Here is a 23518-nt window from a genome sequence, read left to right as displayed (position 1 = left end):
GGTAATTAATTCTTTATGCTGTAATACGCGTTTGGAACTTGTGACGAGCAGGAAGCGCTGTCAATGTCATTCGGCTCTTGGGGCCCAGGACGCTGCCCAAGCAGTGTTTCTAAGCCCAAGGCCCTGCCGTGTCCCAGCAGAGGTGCGGAGCCGGCAGCCGTCCGCGGCGCGTGAGCGCAGCGCCCGTGCCCGCGCAGGGAGGGCCGGGCCGGGCCGGGCCGCGGGCCCCGCGGAGGCGTTGCCGGGCGCTGCGCGGCCCCCCCGCGGCGGGGCGGGGGGCGGCTCCGTCCCTCCCCGCAGCGCCCCTGCGCGGCGGCGGCGGCGGCGTGGCCGGGGGAGCGGGAGGTGCGCGGAGCCGCCGCCCGCAGCAGCCGTGGCGGCAGGGAAGGGGCTGCGATGCTCCCGGCCGAGCGCCCCCCCGGAGCCGCCCCCGGGCGAGGTGAGTCAGCGCGGCCCCGCGGTGCGCGGGGGGCCGGGCCGGCAGCCAGGGCCGCCCGGCAGGGCGCCGCCGCCTCCTCTGCCCGCGCTCCGCGGGGACCGGCCCCGCGGGGCGGCCGGGGCCGGCTGTGGCGCACCGGGATGGGGAGGCCGTTCCCCCCCGGCGTCTGCCCCGGCACCGGCTCCGGTGCCCTCCCACCGGGGCGGCGGGCCTCGTCCCCGCAGCCGCCCGGGATGCTGCCCATGGGCCCGCGCCGCAGCTTTTCCCCAGCGGCGTTTCCTGCCGCGCCGGGGCCGGTCAGCTGCGCCTCCCCGGAGCCGGCCGGTTGTGTCAGCCTTGACGGCCGCTGTGGTGGGTGCCGACCTCGGTGGGGTGCCGGCTCGCTTCTCCTGAAGCTCAGCATCGTGGTTGAAGCGAACCGTGTAATACCCCTTGCCCTCCCCGGTGACAGAGTCGCAGTCCCGGAGGTGGCCGGTGGCCGGGCCGTGTCCCACGGGAGCTGCTGCACAGGCATCCCCGCACTTCTCCTTGCCGCCAGCATCCAGGCGTGGCGTTACGTGTGGCTATCACTCGGATCCAGAGCCCTCACATCCTTAAAATACCGTGGGGTTTAGTAAGCGAGTTGTCGGTTGCTCGTCTGTTTATTGAACAAGCGTAGGAACAGATACTTATTTAGGAAGTCAGCGCTGAAGGTGCCATAGCTGCTACGGATGCCTGCGATGTTCTAAGTTAGATGGAGTTTTAAATCCGTGTCTGTTCAGCGGCTCTAAAGTTTTAGCAGCAGGCTCTTTTTAAATGTTGTGTTAGTGAAAAAGTGCAGTGTTGAGGAGTGATTAACTTGGTTGGATAAACTAGCTCAGAAGATAACAGCTGAATAAACATAGTGCTGAAGTATTTCAGTAAAAACTTCTCCAAACATTATTACATTACTAAGATATATTAGGTCTTGTTGTCCACTAGTTGGTAATGTCCAAGGAAAGAGATTACAAAATGCTAGTTTCCTAGCTTGGTTATTTTGTGTGTGTTTTTCATTTCACTGGGTAGAAATAGTGGACAAAGGTGAGATGTATTTTGTTGTTTGTGTTCTCTGAAGACCCCCCAAGGAGTAGGAGAAAAGAAAACAATCATCCCTTTAAGGGTAGTATTTGTGGTAGTAGTCATAAGTCCACTAAAAATCATAAGAAGACTTAAATATCAAACAGGAGTGAAAATGAGAGTAGAAGCAGACGAAGTGAGGAGCTCATGGGAGGAAGCTGTGATTTATCAGTAACATAGCTGGTACTAGGGCACAGCTTGAATGCAGTCTAAAATTCATCTTAATCTTCAGCTACGCCACAGTAGGCCTGAGTTTATATAATGGTGTGTGAGCTGGTGGCATGATCCATCTGCAGATTGGTGCCAGAGGCAGGAATGGCCAGGAAGGCCTTGCTGTCCTGCAGCAGACCAGGACTGCTGCTGCTGCCAGGCTTGGTGGGGCAGCTGGGTGCCCTTGTCCCTCCCCAGCACTGGCAGCACTGTGCTCCTGGAATGCCCTGGGCACTTGCCTGGTTTGGAGCTGAAAGCACACTTGGAAATTACCATCATTAATCAAGTGAAAACCTTGGAGGCAGTTGACAACTGGAAAACTGGTTAAAAAAACTGGAGGCTGATACCAGCTATAAACAAGCTCTTTAACAAATAGAGTCTACTCAGAGATCTTGATGTGCGTATTAAATGGAAAATAAGATTGGAATGCAGGAGTCCTAAGATGTGATTTTAATGGCTTTTCTTTAATATATGAGGATTCATAGTATTCTTCAGTTTAATGTTAATACTAGCACTATTGTAGCAACTTCAGACCTATCTTAAGTGCATTAAACCTATTATAAATCTGATCTTGACATATTTCAGACATACTGTTATCTCCCAATCTAATTGGCTAAATGTCTCCATGTGTAGAGTTTTTATATCCATTTTGAAGAAGCAGAAAAACCTACAGCCCAACACATTAAGTAAGTGCATATCAGCAACACAAAATAAAGCAGTTTGAAGTGCTGTAGGACAAGGTGGTTTCACTTTCATGGAAACCTTAATTATGTTGGTTAATGTTACAACACTTTTGTCTTGCTTTGCAGTTGAAACAAGCACATTTCACAGCACAAATTCACTCTATGTGACTTAATTCTGATTTTATAAATTCAGTCAGGTGCTCATGCTGGGGCCTCACAGGAGGAACTGCTTACCTTTAGAGTGCAGGGGATGATGTGGGGCAGGTGGGGCAACCTGTGGGCGTTGTTCTGGATGGCTTGGCAGGGAACAGCCCATCTAAGGGCTCCGCCTGGAGGTTGGCTTGTCTGGGAGAGGCTTGGGAACTCTTGGTGATGCAAGAGTGAATGAAGTCTAGGCACTTCTCTGTCATGATGGAAGTTGTTTGCATAACATTCTCCTCCTTTTTGGCGTGGATGCAGGCGACAGCACCAGGCTGCTCCTTAGGGGTGAAACTTGCTTGAAAATGGAAAGCATGGTCTATTATTTATGGCTACTGCAGCGGTGCCTTGTAGGCCTGCTGTGTGCAGGGCTTCCTTCTGGAGCTGCTGCACAGATAGTGGAGCAGAAAGTATTTGACCCAAAGGTTGGAGCTTGCATTGATGGGGCAGGGGGGCTGAGGAGGAGGTGGTGTGCATGAGCTGTGTGATGGATGCACTCGTGGCAGTTTCACTAGCTGGGGGATGAGTCAAGTGAGCCTTTGTGTAGTTTTCAAGTCTCCTTCTCAAGCAGACCTGTTCTTGATCAAACAATACTTAGTGACTTAAAGTGTTTTGAAGAAACGTGTTTTTTATTAACAGATTTTAAAATGTTTATATGAAAACTTCATGTGGACTTTAATGTATTTGCTACAAAATGAGTTTTCTAGTCAGTGAAAGGCTGGAAGGGGTCAACTAAAATGTGATGCCATTCTGGCTGGCTTTGATTTATCTGCACAGTGCAAGCAGATAGCTGGCCTGCTCTGTTCCTACAGCTGCGTTGTTTCAGAGATTAATTGATCATTCCTGTTCTGAGTATGTTTTCTGAGGCTGTATAAATAGAAATCTTCTACAGTGAGTAATTTTTTTAGGTATTTATGGGTTAAGCCTCTCTTGATCATTTGCACTGTCTTCTCGCGAACTGTCACAGGTTATTTTGGTGGTTTGTCTTTTAACATTCACATACGTTCAAACCCAGATTTTGAGTCTCAGCTTTGTGAGTCTTAATTATATTTTAATTCTCAAAGCCTAGTGAATGGGATATTTATGCTGAATTAGACTTTATTTTAGAACAACAGTACGCTTTCACCTCAAATCTAACTTTCTCTTGGTCTGCAAATGAAGTTTCAATGCCTGGTTCTGTAAGTACCATGGTATTTTCCCCGAGAGGTTTAGGGATTTGCTACCCCAGGCTGATCTCTTGACTGACTTTTTTTTTTCCTTTTTTTTTTAATTTGAGATATAGTTCAAAGCGACGGGGTTTTTTTGTCCAAAGTTTTGGGAAGAGTGACTCCAAGGGGAGAGCTGAGTTTTTAGTATACTGTATTATTATTTTTCTTTGTTTTTCTTTTGTTTTGTTTTTATTTTTTTAATGTCAGGTTGTCTTGAGTAGATTAGCTTTTTATCCTTTCTGATCTTGAAATCCTGTTAATTATTAGGAGAGACAGACTAAATGAGGATCGATTTAAGGAATAAAAGCAAGAATGCCAAGAAGATACTTAACTAAATGTAGAATACCCTCTTTCTACCTACCTGCCAAAAAGACTTATTACAGTTTTTAAAATGACCACTGCGCTGTCATCACTGAATTTCTTGGGACAAATAGTTCTTCCTCCATTCCCAAGATATCTGCTTAAAGGTGCAAGTCTGCAGGGAAGTTGTATCTGTTTGCAGGAGGTGACTGGATAAAAAACACGTTCTAGATGTAAGGGTTTAAAAGTGGATTTTGACTTGCTGGAGGAATAGGTATTAAAGCAGGTGACAGCGGTCTGCATCAGGAAACTCAGAAAAAATAATCGTCTCGACTTACATTAAAAAAAATCCTATCTGTGCAAATCTTGAAGGGAGAAGAGCCTTGTGGTTAACAAGTGCATTCTTGGTATGTGAGGAGAAGCACACGCACTTGTTTGTGCCCAAAGAGGTTCAGAGGAGGGGTGATCTCACAGATAATCCCCGCTCTGAGCGCGCTGGGTCTGCCGCGCTTCCCGTGCGGCTGCGAGCGAGGGGTGTGCGCTCCCAGCCCGGCACGCTGGGATCGCGGCTGGGGGGCAATCGGCACTTCAGGGCTCACTGAGCTCTCTTCCCATTGTAGCCCTGGAGGGCTGATGGGATGGCTGGGAAACAAGGGCTTGGTTCGCAGTTCTGAGTTCTGTAGTGGTTTGGAAATGTAAACCTCTGTCAGGATAAAAGCTCTCTGTTAGTTGGAGGACCGAAGTGCTGTCTTGTGACACACGTGCTGCTGTGCTGTGCCCTTGCTACGCCTCTTCCTTTGCCCTTTGCAGGGCTTTCTCAGGATTCTTGGAGGAGTTCTTTCCAGTTTACATCTTAGGGCTTTCTTGTGTGTTTCTGAACCCTAAGTTTGGGGGCAACACCTCCAAACCATTATTCCTGCTTTTAGAGGGAGGGTACCACTCTGCAGCCTCTCTGATCTCTTTTGTCCTGGCAGAGCTGATTACATTCAGTAGGCCTCTACCAAAATGTTGTGTTCTCTTCAACCTCAAACGAGTTTCAAATTTATACTCACTCTAAAGTCCATCTGTTAACTATTTTAACCTTTCTTCCTTACTCCTGTTCTCTGTTGTTCGTTCTCAGTTGTGCTTGTCTTCTTACTGTCTTGTACACTAGAAAAGTATTTGCAAAGTAAAGATACAGTATTTGAAGGCAATGGTTAAAATAACCAATAGATAAATAGTCTCTTATCAATGAGAAGTATATTGGTTTTTCCATCTGTCTCATTTGCTGCACGTTCAGTCCCTGATTGGCACAGGATTTTGTCATAGAAGGAAATCCCCATTGGTTCAGGGTTTTTGTAGATTTTTTTCAGTAACAATACTCTGTTCATTTTCTTGTTCTCAGTAATTTATTTTTAGAATTTAAAACATTGCTTAATATGACTTTCAAAAACCTGACTCCTAAACAAACTAGTGATCAAAACAATAAAGAATGCCATATGGCTCCTACCACTTTTGATGCTGTTACATTTCTGAAGAGTATATTTTGTATTATTAATAACATTCAATGAAGCTCTTAGTGTGGAAAAATATTTACTGAAATTATTCTGGAATACACTTTCATAGCATTCTAACCCAGGATGTTCTGGTCAGAAGAGCAGGAGTAGATCTTTTGGATTATGCCAATGCAATGCATTAGAAGATGGATGCTGAGGCTGATATAAATTACGGAGGGGAGGAGAATATGCAGCCACTGAAGAGTTTAAAGATTAACAGTATCATAATTTGATATGTACTCACTATTCATACAACATAAAGAATTGAAATTCCACTTCAAGAGAAAAGGGAAACAAAATTAATAGTAATTGCTCCAAAAGCCTTCAGTATTTATATGAAACCAGATGGTTCAGAGCTCATATACAGGAATAAACTTGTTTAAATGAGGATGATTTTAAGCTGTACTTACAAAGAAGTTGTCCTAAAATATCCACGTGATTAAAATGTGAGTTCTGTCTTGTCATGTCTGGGGAACAGGAAATCTATTCTTCAGAAGTAAATGCTGTAAAGCTCTGATGCAGCAAGCAAGCGAGTTGCTGTAAACAGATGAGCATATACTGAAAGCTCAGCTACATCCCCTTGACATAAGTGGGGCCCTGCACAAGATCTGGAGTCTTTGTTGTCAAAGAAAGAGAAGGCATAGAGAAAATAAGAGCACAGATGATGACTGATCTAATTTACTCATTAGAAGGGCTTGTTTTAGGGATATAGATATGAGCAAAAACCCCACAGTTCTTCCACCTGTCAGGTGGATGTGGTTGGCTGAACCAAAAATTGCAGGATCTCACTAGACAGCTGCTGGGTTTTGATTCATGTGGGTTTTGATGGTAACAGGTAAGAGCAAGAAAATGTGCTTTCATATTTGACTGTTCTAACAACTTAATTGGGACTGTCTAATCTTTTGACAGTTGAAATACTTTTTTTTAAATTTAATTGGAATTGTCTCTGAAGAAACTGGAAGAAAAAACTTGAATCTCTGTGTATATGCTGGCATGGTTTTCATTTACTTCTGACCTTGAATACATGAATATTTAAGGTTCCAAGATTGTATGTGGCCTTTTCTCCCTAAGTGAAACCAGAGATCCTCATAGATAGTATCCCATAGAAATGACATTTGAAAGTAAAAAACATAATCAAACCTTATGAGTGTTTGGGATTTTAATGATGGTATTTTTAGACATGTCTTTCACTGAACTGTGTAAGGTTTAGATGATTCTCATGAACTGTTGTTTTTAGAAATACCCATGGCTTGTTGTCAACTGTTACACATATGTTGAATCAATAGGGAACAATTAATTTAACATACTAGTGAATGTTAGTCTCTTCTCTTTTATTAGCCTTTGTCAGTATTAAATAATCCATTCCAAATCCATTGTCAGTACTAAATAATGATGAATTATAATTAATTTAAAGGCACTGAACATACTGCTGCATGACTAATTTTAAGGGGATGATATTGTGCTTTCAGATGAGTAATGGAAGACTTATTTCATTGTCCTCTTCTACTTGAAATAAAGTACAGAATATCATAGAATGATATAATATCATGAGTTAGAAGGAACTCAGCAGGATCATCCTGTACAACTTCAGATTCCTTGAGCAGGTCAAGATCAAGAGTGCTCTTCAAGAAATTTCAGGTTCTTCTGGTTCTCCTTTCAAATATTGGTCCTTGAAAAAGTTCCTCTGTGATAGTAATACTAATCCAAACAGCAAAGGATTACAAACCCAAAATATATAAAGTGTTTAATTTTCTCCCAGTGAACATGAACTAATCTTATTAGGTTAACTTTAAAGGTACCAGTAGAGCAAAACTAGTTTTTTAATAATGATTTGGAGCTGATAGCCTACTGGCAGAGCTGGTTTTTGATCTTTGGAAAGGAAGCTTTTCTTAGCTAGGCTACTTTATTGGAATGGGTTGGTTTTAAATGTGAAAGCTGGCTGGTCACTCAAAGTCTGAGGAGTGTTTATTTTTTAGTGTTGCTTATAAATTTTGCAGGCACTTCTGCAGAAGATAAGTGCAGGCAGCTGCAGTGCTGTTACCTCCTGGTCCACCTCTTTTCCATTTCAGAATTTGACTTGAAGATACCTTTACAGGGCCTGTGTCTGTTTATTTGCTCCCAGGTCTTTGATGTCTTTGAGATTGTTACCCTAATTTTGATCTTAAAGCCCCATCCTAATTCCCACCTCTTCCCATTCAGCGTAGAAGCTCAAGCCTCCCATCAATTTCTGCTGTAGTTGTGGAGTGCTTGGAAAAATGTTTTTCAAGAGAGTGATGAGCCTTTTGCAGGCCATCATGAGGCATGGGAAAATATGTTTTGATAATCAAAATAACCTGGGTATATATGGCTGTATTGCTTAATTACAAAATCATGACTATCCTTTGGCATAGGAGGGAATACTGGAAATAAAGCAGTTAGCCTTGGAGGAGAAAAGCCAACTTGAAAGAGGAGAACTTGCAAATGCTAGCACTTAATTGCCACAATAACTCTGAATATATAAGTTATTCCCTGTCCTAAACGTGAAAGATGTTTTGTTGCACAGTATAAAAACCGATGCTGGGAGAACTTCACAGAATTGGTCATAAAACACATTTTTATTGGTGCTACCATGTACCACTAGTCTAGACAAATGGCCTTCTCCACCCTGCATACTGCATTTATTGCTCAGGAATGTTACTTACAAGAAAGAAACTGTCTTTGTCCTTGATAGCTGGCATTGCAGGTCTGCTCCCCTGTGTACCTTAACCACCCTGTTTTATTTGTTCACAGGGTAGCCCTAGTTCCTTGAGAGTCCACCAGATCCTGGATGCTTGTGGTAAACCATGGCAGCTGATGATAAGGTGGCCATTCTAACCGATGATGAAGAAGAACAGAAGAGAAAGTATGTGCTTGCTGATCCTTTCAATGGCATTTCCAAGGATCAGGACTTGCCACCCAATAATGAATCCCCTTCGACAGAGACAACCACTGCCCCCGATGAAGAGCTGGATTGGTTAGAAAAGCACTGTGTCAAAATAAACAATGATCTTCTGATCTCAAAGGTCTTTTATTTTTTCTTCTATTCTGCATATGGCTCTCTCTACCCCTTGCTGCCCGTGTACTACAAGCAGCTGGGTATGACCCCCAGTCAGAGTGGACTTCTGGTGGGCATCAGGTACTTTATTGAGTTTTGCAGTGCTCCCTTCTGGGGAGTGGTGGCAGATCGCTTCAAGAAAGGCAAGATTGTCCTCCTGTTTTCGCTTTTATGCTGGGTTTTGTTCAACCTGGGCATTGGGTTTGTGAGACCAGCCACCTTAAGGTGTGTACCAAAGGGCCTTCCCCCTGCACATCCCACTAACGCAAGCAGCCTTTTAACAACAATCCTGCAAAACTCCTCCATGTCTCCTTCACTAACCACGGTGAGTGCTGCATCCCCGAAAGTTCGTGGGAGGAGAGACCTGGTCACTTCCAGTTCAGTCACTTTGGAAACAACAGGGACGCCTAATCCTGAAATAACATTCCTAGTACCCACACAGAGCAACGGTGAGGATTTTACCTTGGAGAACAGTACCCATTTGATTTTGCAAAGCACCACCACTAGCCCAGCCTCACTAGGGAACACAACTCTGAGCACCACCCCAGCTTCTATCAGCACAAAGCCGATGCCTTCTGACCAAGCTGTGCTCGTTTATGATCAACAAGAAGTAGAGGCCATCTTTCTACTCATTCTGCTGGTTGTCATAATAGGAGAATTTTTCAGTGCTTCCTCTGTTACCATTGTGGACACCATAACTCTGCAGTACCTTGGCAAACACAGGGACCGCTATGGATTGCAGCGGATGTGGGGGTCTCTGGGCTGGGGGCTGGCCATGCTCTCTGTGGGAATTGGCATTGACTATACTCACACAGAAGTTGCCATTGAAGGCCAAGGATGTAAAGCTCCAGAGTACAAGAACTACAGGATCGTTTTCATTGTTTTTGGTGTCCTCATGACAATGGCTCTAATCGTGGCCACCCAGTTCCGATTTCATTATGCACACTTCAAGCAAGATGAAAATAAGAGAAAAGAGGTCGAGATCTCACAGGTGGACAGAAATGCCTCCAATGAATCTTCAGATAACACTCCTACCAGTTTGAGCCAGTCACAGTCTTTCAGTTTTTGGGACCTAATTAAACTGCTGTGCAGTATCCAGTATGGCTCCGTGCTCTTTGTGGCCTGGTTCATGGGCTTTGGATATGGCTTTGTGTTCACCTTTCTGTACTGGCACTTGGAAGACCTGAATGGCACCACCACTCTCTTTGGAGTTTGTTCTGTGCTCAGTCACGTGTCTGAGCTGACTGCCTATTTCTTCAGCCACAAACTCATTGAATTGGTTGGTCACATCAGGTAAGATGGCAGCAATCATTAAAGAGCTGTACAAAAAATGGTGACTCTCAGGCTCAGCCCTTGTGCTACAAAGTGAAACTCAAGCTAATCTTTTTTTTTTTTTGATTCTTCCTCAGTTACGTGGCTCACATGATGGATTTTTTTTGTTATTTCTAGAGTTGAAAATGCTCTGAAATGCTTGCTTTGCATTTGAATTGCATGTTAGTATGTGCTTTATGCCTGGCATAAAGCACATACTAACATGCCTTTTGCAGAAGGTTCCAGAAGATATTCTTGTTCCCTGATGCATCGCTCTGAGATCTTTACAAATTGCCACCCACTCAGGGGTTGTCTGTTTTGACATACAAATACCATTAGTTTTTCAGTTTTTTTCCTGTGAGTAGCAGCATTCTGCAAACCTCCTGCTTTAGCCTGGTTCCCCTTGCAGGGCAGTCTGTTGCCCCCACAGTAGCCTGGAAAGGTGTCAGCTGCAGGCTGAGTGGGGAGAAGCTGAGCTGAGGAAATGAGGTGAGCACCTCCTGTGTACATGGCCTTGTAATCAGACTCTGGGTGTTGGCAGAATGAGGTTGCAGCCTGGCAGTGTCATTTACTAGTTCAGGGCTTGCTCTCCTCCTTCAGTTGCAGCAGTGTGTGTCAGCTATGAAGTGAGATGGCTGCAGGGCTTGTCCTGTTGGTTTTGCCTTGTGTAAGTGAAAGCGACTGCTTCCAGCATGTTAGTTAACATTGGTTTCCAGTAAATTCACTAAATTGACTTAATAGCCACATGTTCTAAATCCCTCTTCTACTCTTTAAAGAAAGCACAGGGGAGGAAAGATGGGGAAAACCTGAGTTAATGAAGCTGCAAAGGTGTTTTTTTTAATATTTACTCAGGTATTCTGTGCATGTAAGTTCAGAGCTGTGTGTTGTTAGCATCATATCCTGTCCAAACACCCAGTTTATAATTACACAGTCATTGAGATGTAAGTATTTTTAAGATGTTTGCACTGTTCTTCTTGTGTATTCTGTTCTAAGGTCTTGCTCTTTGTTTTGCTTTTATTGGGATGAATATTTTTATTCATTTGCCCTCTACTAAAAATGTTTGAGATGTTTAGCACAATAATTTGAGAGATTACTTAGAAGATGAAGTTCTTTCTTACTTGAAACTGAGGAGGGTCTCTTTACTTAGAGTCAGTCTTAATCTCTGAATTTGACAATAATTAGTAAGAGAAAATGACACCTTGCATGCAAAGCCTGGAGGAAGGATGTGATGATGGAGGAGTGGTGAGAACAGATCACAGTCTTCATAGCTAAAGATAGCTTGGGTATGCTCTTTCAATGTATATTATAGTACAAAATTCAGGCTTAGACTTCAACTAAAGAATGAAAACCAAAAGAGTGGTAGGATTGTGAATAAGATTAAATGGAGGGGATGGGAGCATTGGCCAGTGAAAGGAAGGATGGTATAGGGGATTAGCTCCCCCTTTTTTTTTTTTTTTCTTCTTTTTGGCACTGCTAAATCTGTGAAGCCAAGATTGGATCAAGATTGAATTGTTTAAACACTAGTCCCTGTTTGCTATGAAACAGCATTCTACATTCCTACACCTGGGAAATGCACATTAGTCATATTTTAGTGTTATCTAATGCTTGCTTGTGTTTAGTCATCACAGTTTGAGATGACTCCTCCTGGTGGCCTGCCGCCTTGTGCTTTCTGAACTTTGTGTGTTTGAGAGGAGCAACCTTTGTTTTTTCTTCCCCAAAGAAATATGGATAGGAGTTCATAGCTGACCATCTTTTAGAGTTCTGTATATGTGTTGTCTGCTGCCTTCTAGTGCAGATAATAATTTTCCTATTAGGAATAAAATTCCAATAGCCTCCAACTCCATATCCTTAGCCAGAATCATTTGGTGATGATGTTTTATCTATTTTTAATAGCTCAAAATTCCTTTCTAATGGGTTGTTTGACTTCTAGATGTAGTAGACATTCTTTCTGCAGTATTTGAATATTATCAATCAATTTTTCTTTCTGTGCTCAGTGTTTGAAGGCAGGCATGAGTACCAGAATTGCATGCATTGTCACAGTCGCAGGAAAAAATGCTATTAAATGTCCTTAGCAGAACTGCAAGGAAATAGGCTTTACACCTTGTCAGACAGAAGTTCAGTTTCCCTTTTCAAGTCTTAAAAATCTTTCTGTTTCTACCATTGTATGTGGAGGCATAGAAAACCCTTACAACAGTTTGAAACCTCTTGTGTTTTCCCAGTTTTTTAAAACTAATGTTCAAATTATTGTCCAAGTGTTTTGCACATTACCATATTAAATATCTGCTGATTAAAATGCCCAACTTCTGACTTCATTAGCTCTACAATTCATACACTTGTGCAGTGCTTCTAGTGTTTCTTTGAGAGGATATTAGGAAGAAGTTCTTTGCTGTGAGGGGTGAGGCCCTGGCACAGGCTGCCCACAGAAGCTGTGGCTGCCCCATCCCTGAGAGTGTTCAAGACCAGGCTGGATGGGCTTTGAACAACCTGGCCTAATGAATGGTGTCCCTGCCTATGGCAGAGGGCTTGGAACAAGATGATCTTTAAGGTCCCTTCCAACCCAAACCATCCTATGATACTATGAGCAAAAAAATGTCCAAAACTGGCTATGAAATATTTAGACCCCACCTGGTGTAGAAGCAGTCAGAACTGCTAGTCACTTAAGAAGATGATGTCAAGCTCTGAAAATAACTTCCTACTTGAGGTTCAGCTAGAATGTGTTTGTCTGACCACAGTTCCAGCGTGTGAGCTTTTATGGGAAGCAGAGGCTGGTAGTCATGGCTGTAAACAGCTTAGACTCCTTGTCACAAATATAGATTCAGTGCTTTAAATGTTTAACCTGTGAAGTGAGTATGGTGTCAGTGTGGGTGCTGCATGTAGGGTTCATAAGGAACATCTGTTTACATTTTCCATTTAGGTCTGATAAGGAACCTAAATGATTTTTATATATGCATTTTTGAAAAATCTCTGTAAATATACAAAAGTTATTGTGTGACGTACCCCTCCAAAACCATATTTATAGAAATCTTCATAAACTGTAATTTACCTAAAATTCTGTACATATATTCTAACAAATTAAGAGGTAGAACCTGACTAAATTGCTGCTCCTAAACTCCAAATCCAAATCTTTCTGCAAATGTAACATGCTGGAAAAACACAGGTAGGTGAGTGGTTAGTGATGATGGAAGAACTGTGAAGCAGCAGGAGGTCATGTCTCTGGTCTGGCTGTATTAGGGAACAGCTAAGATAGGAAGACAGTTCTTGGTGAACAGACAAAGTTTTTGCTAGACAAAAGTGAAATTAAGCTGTGTAGAGCTCATCCTAAACACAGAGATGCATCTGTACTGCAGCTGGGGAAAAAAAAAATACATAGGGTAAGGCCATTCCATTGTATTCCTGAGAGCATGCATCACCCTGGGCCTCTCTAGTAGGGGAATGGAGACAGGAGCCTGCAGACCTTGTGACTTTGGTTACCTTTTGAGGCTGATGTGTCCTAATACATTTCAGAAATGTGCTTGTACATAAGAGCTACATTAAGTTGTGGCTATGAAAGGAACCAAGTTATTTGTTTGGAACAGAAGGCATTAATTAAAGGATGAGATGAAATTTATGATTCACAGCACAAAGAACAAGTTTGTTCTCATTATTGTATAACAGTGAACTTTTTCATGGCTTCCCATGTTTTCTTGCTTGAATGCTTGGGCTTTTGTTGCCTAAAGGCAGCTTAAACCAGCTATTCATGGACCTCACATGTATCTGGAAGCAGCACAGCTTGGTTTGATCTATGACTGAGGGGGGATGACTTCCTGCCAGCTTGCCCTACTTGTTGAAAGTAAATTCATGTTGTTGTGAAATGCACGGGCCTTTTTTGATATCACTGACATGATAAAAACTCTGGTACTGGATTTTTTACTGTCAACATGTGTGTTTGGAGACCTCAGATGTTGACAAGATGCTGTGTTTTTGTGATAGTGTCTCACTCTAGATTTTCCAGTGGCTCTGTACTATTTAATTAATTCTCAGTGTGCATTTGTAGAAAAACTAACTGAAAAAGCAGCGCAAAGAATAAAGAGCCCTTTCACCAGGTCAGTGCTTCACCTTAATTATCAATTGCATTTATTTCACTTATGCCAAACCAGGGTTCAAACAACAAGCCCTGTTGGGACAACAAATTATCCTCATCCCTGAAAAAAATCTTTAAAGGTTGCAATAGCACCCTTTTTCAAGCTGTAAACATGTTTTCAATTAAGTCTTTGTTTCCCAAGATCCATCTAAAAATAAGAGGAAGATAGCTGGATGAATGAGCACCCCAGAGGGAAGCTATGTTAAATCTAAAAACTGGAAGGGAAGAGTCATCAGGTTAAATGTGCAATGGGAAATGCACTTCACAAATAGTCTTTGTATTTCATTGTTTAAAAGCTGTTGTAAGGGTTTTTGGGTTTTTTTTTTTCCTCTAAATTCTGAGATGCAGCATCTGCTGCTTTTCAGCAGGATGGCTAAGTTTTATCCTGAGGCATGTTGTTATAAACCATATTGCTTCTGTGGGATGTGTTTTAGAGTAGTTCTGAGCAGTTTGCAGATACTGGGACTATAAACTTATATTAATTGGGTTAAAATTAATTCCTTTAATACAAACCTGCTCCAGGCTTTCATTGAAATGGCAGAATGAATCTCTGGATGATTAGAAAAGCAGGTTGTTTGGAAAGGATGTTGAATGCACTCAGAAATTCTCTCTCTGGAACACAATCCCATTTAGAGTGTGGCATAGAACTACAGAGCTCAATTAAAAGCTCAGTGGGTTTGCTGTCTCTTTGATTTATTTTTTTCCTTTTAGGATTTTGAATGTATTGAATGGGCAGGAGGAGGGTTTATGTTTGGGTGTAGGACTTGAAGGATATATTTTCTGTTGAGCAAATGCTTTAGACTGGTAAACAGTATGCATGCAAACAACTTCTAAATCAGTAAGCTGAATTATAACATACCAGAAAGGGAAAGTGCAGACTGTGCTGACTTCTCCTTCCTCTGTTTCCTTTAGAGTGCTTTATATTGGCCTTGCCTGTAACACAGCACGATACATCTACATCTCGTACCTGGAAAATGCCTGGACCGTTCTTCCGATGGAAGTGCTCCAAGGTAAGAGCTTCCAGCACGAGATCAGGTGCTCCCATTTCTCTTGTTTTCAAGTGAGCTGTGATTAAGTAAAAAAATCTGGTATTTCTCTGTTGTTTTGACCACAAATACCCCAGAAGATGCAGGTTCATAAAACACATAAACCATTACTGTTTATCCTGGGGAATATTTGACGTCAAAAGGGTGGGTGTGCATTTGATTGTGCACAGTTCTCTATTTATTCAAACAGAACTGTGTGAGACCAACACACCCTCTAAATAAACAAAGAGACAGAAGCATGAGCTGCAAGGGTACACACCTACTGCAAATCCTGTTTGGTGATAAATGGGAACGTCATTAAATGCCAGAGGTTGCAGTCCTTGAAAGGATGCCGCAGAAAACCTCCAAACATAGCCTGGGTCATTCTGTCTCTGTTAAATATTTCAGTTTTTCACTTCCATCAGTACTTTTAGATGATAGAATTTTTGTTTTAATAGCTAGAGCAGAAATTCTCTCAATGCTTTCTCAATGCTAAGAGAACTTCTTGAAGAGCTATGCCCTTTCACAAACTTATTTACAAGGACAGAGGTGTGGTCTATTGACAAGTAACTGGAGTCCTGTTTTCAAATCCTGTTGTAGAAGCCTGTAAGAACTTCATTGCAATGTTAAAGTATACATTGCTCTAGCTTAGTTTTTATGACCTTTTTGTTGTCTTTTTGTGACCTTTTTTTGTGGTGGGCACCACTTCTCAAAGCCATGAAAAAGTGGAACTGTTTTACTTTCTATTTCTTCAGTATTTGAAGAGAACCGTTTCTTACCATCTTTTTAAAGCCAGTATTTTGGTTTTATACAATAATATTTCAATTTTTTTTCCTCAGATTATACTTAGAAGTTTTATTATTCTGTATGCAGCATAACTTGAATTTAAATTAACTTTTTCTGCTATACTTACAGAAATCTTTGTAGGGTAGACTTCGAGTTACAAAATGCCATTAGAGAGCACTGTGTGGATCTCTATATACACACAGAGAGATCCATTTGTGTCCTGGCTGCTTAATGTTCCAAGCTAACAAAACCAGTTTATCGTATTATAATTGCCACAACAGCAAGCTTCTGAATTTTGATATTAAAAAAAAGCCCCCAAACCACAACTACTGAATTAATTCTTCATTGTTCATACCAAGTGTTAAAATAGGAATGTGTTAGAAAGAACCTGAAGAATGAGTATGTGTTATACTCCCACCTGCTCAAACATCTAGGGAAAACAAATGATGAATAGAAAGTTTTGGATGTTGCTTTTTAGGTAATCCTGTTTTAAAGATATCCCATATCAAAATACAGGAAAAAACCCTTTTGGTTTCACCTGTACAGCCATAAGTTTGTGCCTGGAAGCATCCTATAAGTCATGGCTGAAAAGGAAGTGTCTTGTACTTTGAATGTAGTTTTTATTCTGCTGAAATTTCAGTATGAATTGCACAATACATAGGTTTGCCTTTGCATACAGCAAGAGTACACAGTACACAAATCCTCAGGAATTGAGATTTGAAGAAAAAACAAGGACCTTCAAAATACTACTTTGTCATAAATGTATCTGCCAGATGTTACCATGTCTAGCCACTGCTGAATCATGGGCTCCTTGGTTCATCTGGCTATTTGCAGTTATTTATAGTCAGCAAATGAGAGCGCTGAACCCAAACCAAGCCCACGCACAGCTCCCCCAGCCAGCCCCAGGTGTCTGTGTTCTGTGGGCCCTTTCCAGATGTCATTTGTTGGTCCCTGATGTCCATGGGTGCCCCGTGTGGGCCTAACCACTGCCACTGCATTTGTGGGATTCCAGTCATCCCATTCAGTGTTGCTAAATGGGGGATCAAGGTTGTCTTTTTAGAAGTACTGCTGACTCCCCCCCACCCCCGTCCTTTATTCATTCCCTTCCTGCTCTTACCAGTTTTCATCTTTTCTGGAGTTCTGGGTTTTTTCTGCAGCAGTTCCAAGTCCTGTTTCTTTGGGCTCTGCTTTCTCTCCTACATAATCACTGTATTATCAGTGGCAGTAAGAAGTGATACCCTAATGAAATTAGGTGAAGTGGAAGCTCTTATTTTTAAGTGAGCTTGTTGACAGAGGGGAAGCAAGAGTTGTAGCTGTTATCTCTATGTAAGGATTAGAAATTTTGAAAACCAAAAACTGAGTAGATTGTGTACAACATGTGGGCACCATGTGGGCCATCAAGTTGTGGGTCTTTGAAACCCCTCGGTGAAGTCCTTGCTCTGATTGTGCAGAACTTTTTCCCAGGAAGCTGTCACATTCCATGTAAACCCCTCAGCTTGAGGGCTTTAAGGCTAACAGAAGTTTTAGTTGACTTCTGTAAAAAATTTATTTTTCTGTTTAATATGTTTCTGCAATACAAGCAGGATTATCCCCATGTGCTGTTGCTGAAGGGCATGGAGACCTTTCTGGAAGATGACTCTGCAGACTGCATCTATTGATTGTAATAAGAACCATGCTGTGTTCCAGCTGCTGTTTGTAGATGGGATGAGGACAGCTCTCATTGCATTGCACTCTCAAAGAAGTAAATGAGGAGATTTAAACTCACTTCTCAATCCAAAGTTTTCAACCACTATGCTGTATTGACTTGCACAAGCAATGTATGAAAATAAGAGTTGAGGCTGAATCTGTACTAACTGAAGATTTCAAGACATCCTTGTAAAGCATATATATCTATATATTGCACACAAGCAATCTTGTTCATTTGGCACTTAGCAGATAAAGTTTTGCTATGCTAGTTAGCTGCAATTTATTGTTCCAGGGCACTGGTCCAGGTTCTCTGTTAACAGCCATGCTAGCTCACCAATTTGCATGACAGGAATTTTTTCTAAATTACAAAACCATCTTGTTAACCTGAAAATGAGCTGTTTTCGCTTGGCAGTTACTCAGCAAACTCCAAAACAAGTACTATTCTAAGAAGTGACTCCTACTGATGTTCCAGCAACACAGTTCTGTCTAGAGAGCAAAGAGTTTGACCTTTGGCTGACAATAATTATGATGCATATTTCTCTTGAAATAAATTTGGATCGCCAAATCTTCAGCTCACGGTTTACATATGAATTATCCTAAATTCACTAAAATTACAAGCATCACTCTAGGGTTGCTGCACTTGTTGGAACTGTTGTGCAGATGATGAAATGGTGGTTAGTGGTTTTAGCAAATAATGTCACAATATATATAGTGAGCAACTTCTTTTAAAAAGAGTTGTGGTTAGCAGTAACAGTAATCCAGACCAGACTTCTTATGTGAGTTGTGGTAAAAACTGTTTCAAATACTTATTGTTGTATAAATAATAAAAATCACATTAATAATGTACACATACTAAAATAAAAAGGCTGTGCCTTTAAAGGCAAGTGTAGTGAGCTGATTAAAAGGTATGGATTTGTTTTCAGAGAAACTGAGAACACTGTGTTCTAGTGGGGCTTGCTCTGCTGAGGATGAAAACATCCAATAACCTGTTGGTTAAGTTATGGCCTTTTGTGTTCAAACAAACTCAGTTCAAATAATTTCTGATGTGTTTTTTATTTGTCTGGCTTTAAGAATTGACTTGTTCCTAACAGCCAGTGAAAGTGCATGTTTTATGTTAATTGATGTATTTTCTAAACCAAAACCACTTTACCTATTTTAAATTAGCTCTGCTTTCTTATTGGGACAGCTCTTGGTTGCTATTTGCAATGTGTCCATGGATCTGCATTAAAGAAGGCAGAGACTCAGTGAGTTTTAAAACTCTTAAGCTTTTTGCATAGAAAATCTGTGAGTTTTAAAGCCTTAAACTCTTAATGGTAAGGTAATACAGACTCATTTTAATGCAAGCTTTTTGTTTTTCAGTACTGGAGATGTACTAGTACCAAAACCTTGAGAGAGAGATACATGCACATATTACATATGTTAACACACAAAGCTTGAGGAGTTCTGGGTTTGATTTTGAGTGAATTTGACCTGGATAGCCTGGTAGACATCTAATATGTGTGTACCTGCACTATGTCAATGTCATATAGTGCTATTGCTCTTTTTACCTAAGCAAAATCCACATTCTTCCTTATGTTATGAAAATGTGTTTTCTTGCTCTTAGGAGTCTTCAGCCTAAATGTCTAAGTAATTATTGATTGTCCAACTGTTCATTACTAAGTCAAGTGTAGAGGACAGAAGCATGTTGACTGAATCATCAGTTGTGCCAATATTTGTTTAAAACTGAGGCAGTAGAGCTTAGGAATTGGTAAACTGTGATGACTATTTTTAATACCTCTGAAATAAGGGAAAAAAATTCCCACTCAATCTGAGGGTGGCAAAATAGTTCAGTCTTATTTAATGTGTGATGCAGTACAAAACTGTTTTGTTTTTCTAACTTCTCTACAACCCTGCCTTTTCCTGTCCTTTCCCACTCCACACAGGCCCTCAGGCAGGTGCTCCAAGGAGAGGGCTCCACCTGCAACCAGCCTCCCAGCTGAGGGTCATGTGCTGGCTGTCCCTTAGCTCTCCTGGAGGAGGAAAAAGTGTTCCCAACCCCAAATCTGCTGGCCATGTGCTGGATAGACACTGGCATGGTCTCTGCTGGGGGCTGGGGTGGCCATGGGGCCGTGGGTGGTGGCACTGAGGACTGGGGCTGTTGTGGGGCTGTGGGTGGTGGCACTGAGGACTGGGGCTGTCATGGGGCCATGGTTGGTGGCACTGAGGACTGGGGCTGTTGTGGGGCTGTGGGTGGTGGCACTGAGGACTGGGGCTGTTGTGGGGCCATGGTTGGTGGCACTGAGGACTGGGGCTGTCGTGGGGCTGTGGGTGGTGGCACTGAGGACTGGGGCTGTTGTGGGGCCGTGGTTGGTGGCACTGAGGACTGGGGCTGTTGTGGGGCCGTGGTTGGTGGCACTGAGGACTGGGGCTGTCGTGGGGCTGTGGGTGGTGGCACTGAGGACTGGGGCTGTCGTGGGGCCATGGTTGGTGGCACTGAGGACTGGGGCTGTCGTGGGGCTGTGGGTGATGGCACTGAGGACTGGGGCTGTTGTGGGGCTGTGGGTGGTGGCACTGAGGACTGGGGCTGTTGTGGGGCTGTGGGTGGTGGCACTGAGGACTGGGGCTGTTGTGGGGCCATGGTTGGTGGCACTGAGGACTGGGGCTGTCGTGGGGCCATGGTTGGTGGCACTGAGGACTGGGGCTGTCATGGGGCTGTGGGTGGTGGCACTGAGGACTGGGGCTGTTGTGGGGCCGTGGTTGGTGGCACTGAGGACTGGGGCTGTCATGGGGCTGTGGGTGGTGGCACTGAGGACTGGGGCTGTTGTGGGGCTGTGGTTGGTGGCACTGAGGACTGGGGCTGTCGTGGGGCCGTGGTTGGTGGCACTGAGGATGGCTGCTGCAGGAGTGGGTGAAGTGGTGGCAGCACCCACGCAGGATCAGGCACAGGGCAGGATGCAGCTGCAGCAGGAGGGAGGCACTGCCTCTCAGCAGCCATGGAAAGTGATGTCTTAGGCTTACCCCGAGGAGCTTGTGTGCTGTTCTCATCTGGACCATTCTGTGCTAAATGCAGAGTGTGTTGGTATTGAGTTCAGCAAGAGTTTGCTTGGGAGGTGCTGTGTTTTTTCCTGCCCTGTGAGAAGGGCAGGAGGGGATGAATCCTTGCTTCTGAAAAGGCATGGATATCTCTGATAGTGTCTGGATTTTATGACCTTTGTGCTGCCTTCACTGTGGTGGTAAGGAGACTGCTGAGAGGCATCAATGCTTTAATTGCCTGCAGCTTGTGAAATTGGGACTGTATTCCAAAGGCCCTGGGTCACTAGGAAGGCACAGTGAATCTGGCAGGGAGACTTGTCTCCCTGGGGACTGTGTCTCCAGAAGAGAGCTGAGGTCATCTTGGAGGGAGAAAGAGCTGAGAGGGAGACAGGACAACTCCTGTCTCTTTGTGGCTTGGTTGCCAGTATCACATTACCAAAAGCCGATTTGTACTTCACAGACATTTGTCACTGGAGAGTTTTTGTTGTTTTTCTCTCCCTGTGCTCCAGCTGGTGAGTGCAGTTGCTCAGATGTTGTGTTGGCACCCTGTGGCCCTGGTGCTCCTGTGCTGTCTGTTTCTGCAGGTGTCACCCATGCAGCTATCTGGGCAGCCTGCATCTCGTACCTGAGCGCGGCTGTGCCTCCGGAGCTGAGGACGTCGGCACAGGGAATCCTGCAAGGTCTGCACCTGGGGCTGGGCAGAGGATGTGGAGCCATGGTTGGAGGGGTTTTGGTCAATTACTTTGGTAAGCAAAAGTAATATTGAAATTTTTAGTTTTATTTATTCTGGTTTTACCGAATACTGCTTTAAACTTATTTATGCTGTAGGTATTGTTACATGTTAAAGAGTTATGCACTTTGTATGGATCACAGGATCATAGAACTTCTCAGGCTGGGGAGGGCCCTAAGATCTCCAGTCCTGGCCCCTGATCAAAGCAGGGTCAGCACTGCATTCAGACCAAATTGCTCATGGCTTTGTTCTGTCAGTGTCCAGATTGATTCAGTATGTTACACCTAGATATTTCCATTCTTGTGTCGAATACCTGACCTCATCTGTTCGATGAATGAATCCTTTGGGAGAGAATAGGTTGATACTATAAAGCCTCTTCATGAACAAATGAGAATCTAATTACTTGCTTAAAAATCCTTTACAAAGCCTGTTGAAGAAGTGATGGGGGAGGAAAATGTAATGAAACAAGCTAATAAGAGTCTGCATGGGCAATACATAGCCAAGAAGCACATAATGCTGACTCATTTTATTTTATTAAGTAAGTAGGTTCTCAATTTAGGAAAAAAAAAAATCTCATTACAGGTCCTGCTGCCACATTCAGAGGAATAGGGATGGCTTGTTTAGTGATTCTGCTTCTGTTTGCACTGATCCAGTGGATGTTGGTTCCTGATGAAGAAGAAGGTAAATATTCATGTAAATATTCATGTCACAGAGACACTACAGAATTAGAAGCAGTGGAATAAAGATCTCTCTGTAGCTGCTCCTGCACCTTTACTTTTGTATGTTTGGTGTCTTGGATTTTGACAAAACAGTTCATTTTCAAGTGGGAAGTTTTTGTCCTGAGCAATGAAGAAATTGAAGTGGGATGCTGCTGCAGGAAAGGCAGCATTGAGCTCTTGAGTGTCCACAGAAGGAAAGCATGATCAATTTTGCTGCCTGTATGTCCTCTGAGTTCTGAGAATCCTTAGGTTAGTCCTCACAGCTGTAGTGAGTCATCTCAGTTGCATCAATTTGTTAAGGTCACCTCAATCCCACTTTGTGCTCTCATATTCTGCCAGTCAAAGACACCTGCTAGAAATTATAGAAGTGGCTTCAGAGGACAAAAAATTTTATAGTTTTTTTTTTTTAACCTGAGATATCTCCTCTCTGGAGCAACTTGAACTTTTTAATCTCTATCTTTGTCAATATAAAGGTTAACCAGAAACTGAATACTTGGAGCAAAGTTAGGGGTTTACTGTGACTATAATTTTTACAAAGACAATAAAACTCTGGCTAACTGTGAAAAGTCATGAATTTTTGAGCTGCTTCATACCCACATACTTTCCAGTATGAGTTTTGAATATGAAATGAAAGTTAGTTTTCTTTAGCTGGAATATTAAATAAACTAGTTATCAAGCTGCCTATACTGAAGTGTTCAAATATATATTTTGCTAGTATTTTCTTCACCTGTGTTCAAATGATAATAGCAAAAAATGGAAAGGTGAAAAGGCTGTTTGCTGCTTCACTTTCCCATCAGCATTCAGTTAATTACACACAAATCTACAAAAGGCCAGTTTGTTCATAGTGGCCTTGTTCTCTTTGTTTCTGTCTTTGGTTTGCATTTAATACACACTACACATTTAACAGTGTGTATGTTAATTTAAACATGACAGTAATTAGGCTGCTTTCAGGCAGACCAGTTGGATGAGTAAAATGAAGCATGTGGTCAAGTGTGTGCAGGATTAGTCTCCTCGTTTCTTCACTCCTTGAGAACATCCAGCCCTTGCTTAAAATATCCAGTACTGTCTAGGAGTTTGTAAACCAAATGTGTTAAAGTAATTTTATAATTTTGAAAGAAAGATCTTGTTAATCTGTAAAATATTTTCTTTGGAAAAAAAAATTTTTTCAAAATTTACAGAACGTGTTTTTTACAGAAAGCACAGAGGTATTACTGAAAATAACTCCCAGTTACTAAAAATATTTTAAATTATTTTTTTGTATGAATACTCTGGCTGTTCAGGATTGTAAGGCGTGCTGGGTTGGGTCATGGCAGTCATTTTATGGATGACTATTTCAAGATAGTTACAAAAACTATTACAGTTTATTGGAAGACCTGAGATGTAAAGGT

General features: G+C 42.6%; 1 protein-coding gene across 2 annotated transcripts in view; it reads left to right on the top strand.

Annotated features, from left to right (window-relative positions):
• Nucleotides 1-23518, top strand: part of MFSD6 (major facilitator superfamily domain containing 6) — a 43617-nt gene that overhangs the window by 14870 nt on the left and 5229 nt on the right. Inside the window, exons 1-5 of one of the 2 annotated variants that reach the window (XM_059853425.1) lie at nt 299-439; nt 8438-10034; nt 15085-15182; nt 21266-21427; nt 21994-22092. In XM_059853425.1, coding sequence (XP_059709408.1) covers nt 8491-10034; nt 15085-15182; nt 21266-21427; nt 21994-22092 — 1903 coding nt within the window. In that variant the 5' untranslated portion in view covers nt 299-439; nt 8438-8490. Of the gene's footprint in view, nt 1-298; nt 440-8437; nt 10035-15084; nt 15183-21265; nt 21428-21993; nt 22093-23518 lie in introns of those variants that run through there. The other variant, XM_059853424.1, reaches the window with a different exon arrangement.

The sequence above is a fragment of the Haemorhous mexicanus genome, chromosome 8 (genome assembly GCF_027477595.1).
Source record: "Haemorhous mexicanus isolate bHaeMex1 chromosome 8, bHaeMex1.pri, whole genome shotgun sequence".
Taxonomy (NCBI): domain Eukaryota; kingdom Metazoa; phylum Chordata; class Aves; order Passeriformes; family Fringillidae; genus Haemorhous; species Haemorhous mexicanus.
This window is presented reverse-complemented; position numbering and strand designations above follow the sequence as displayed.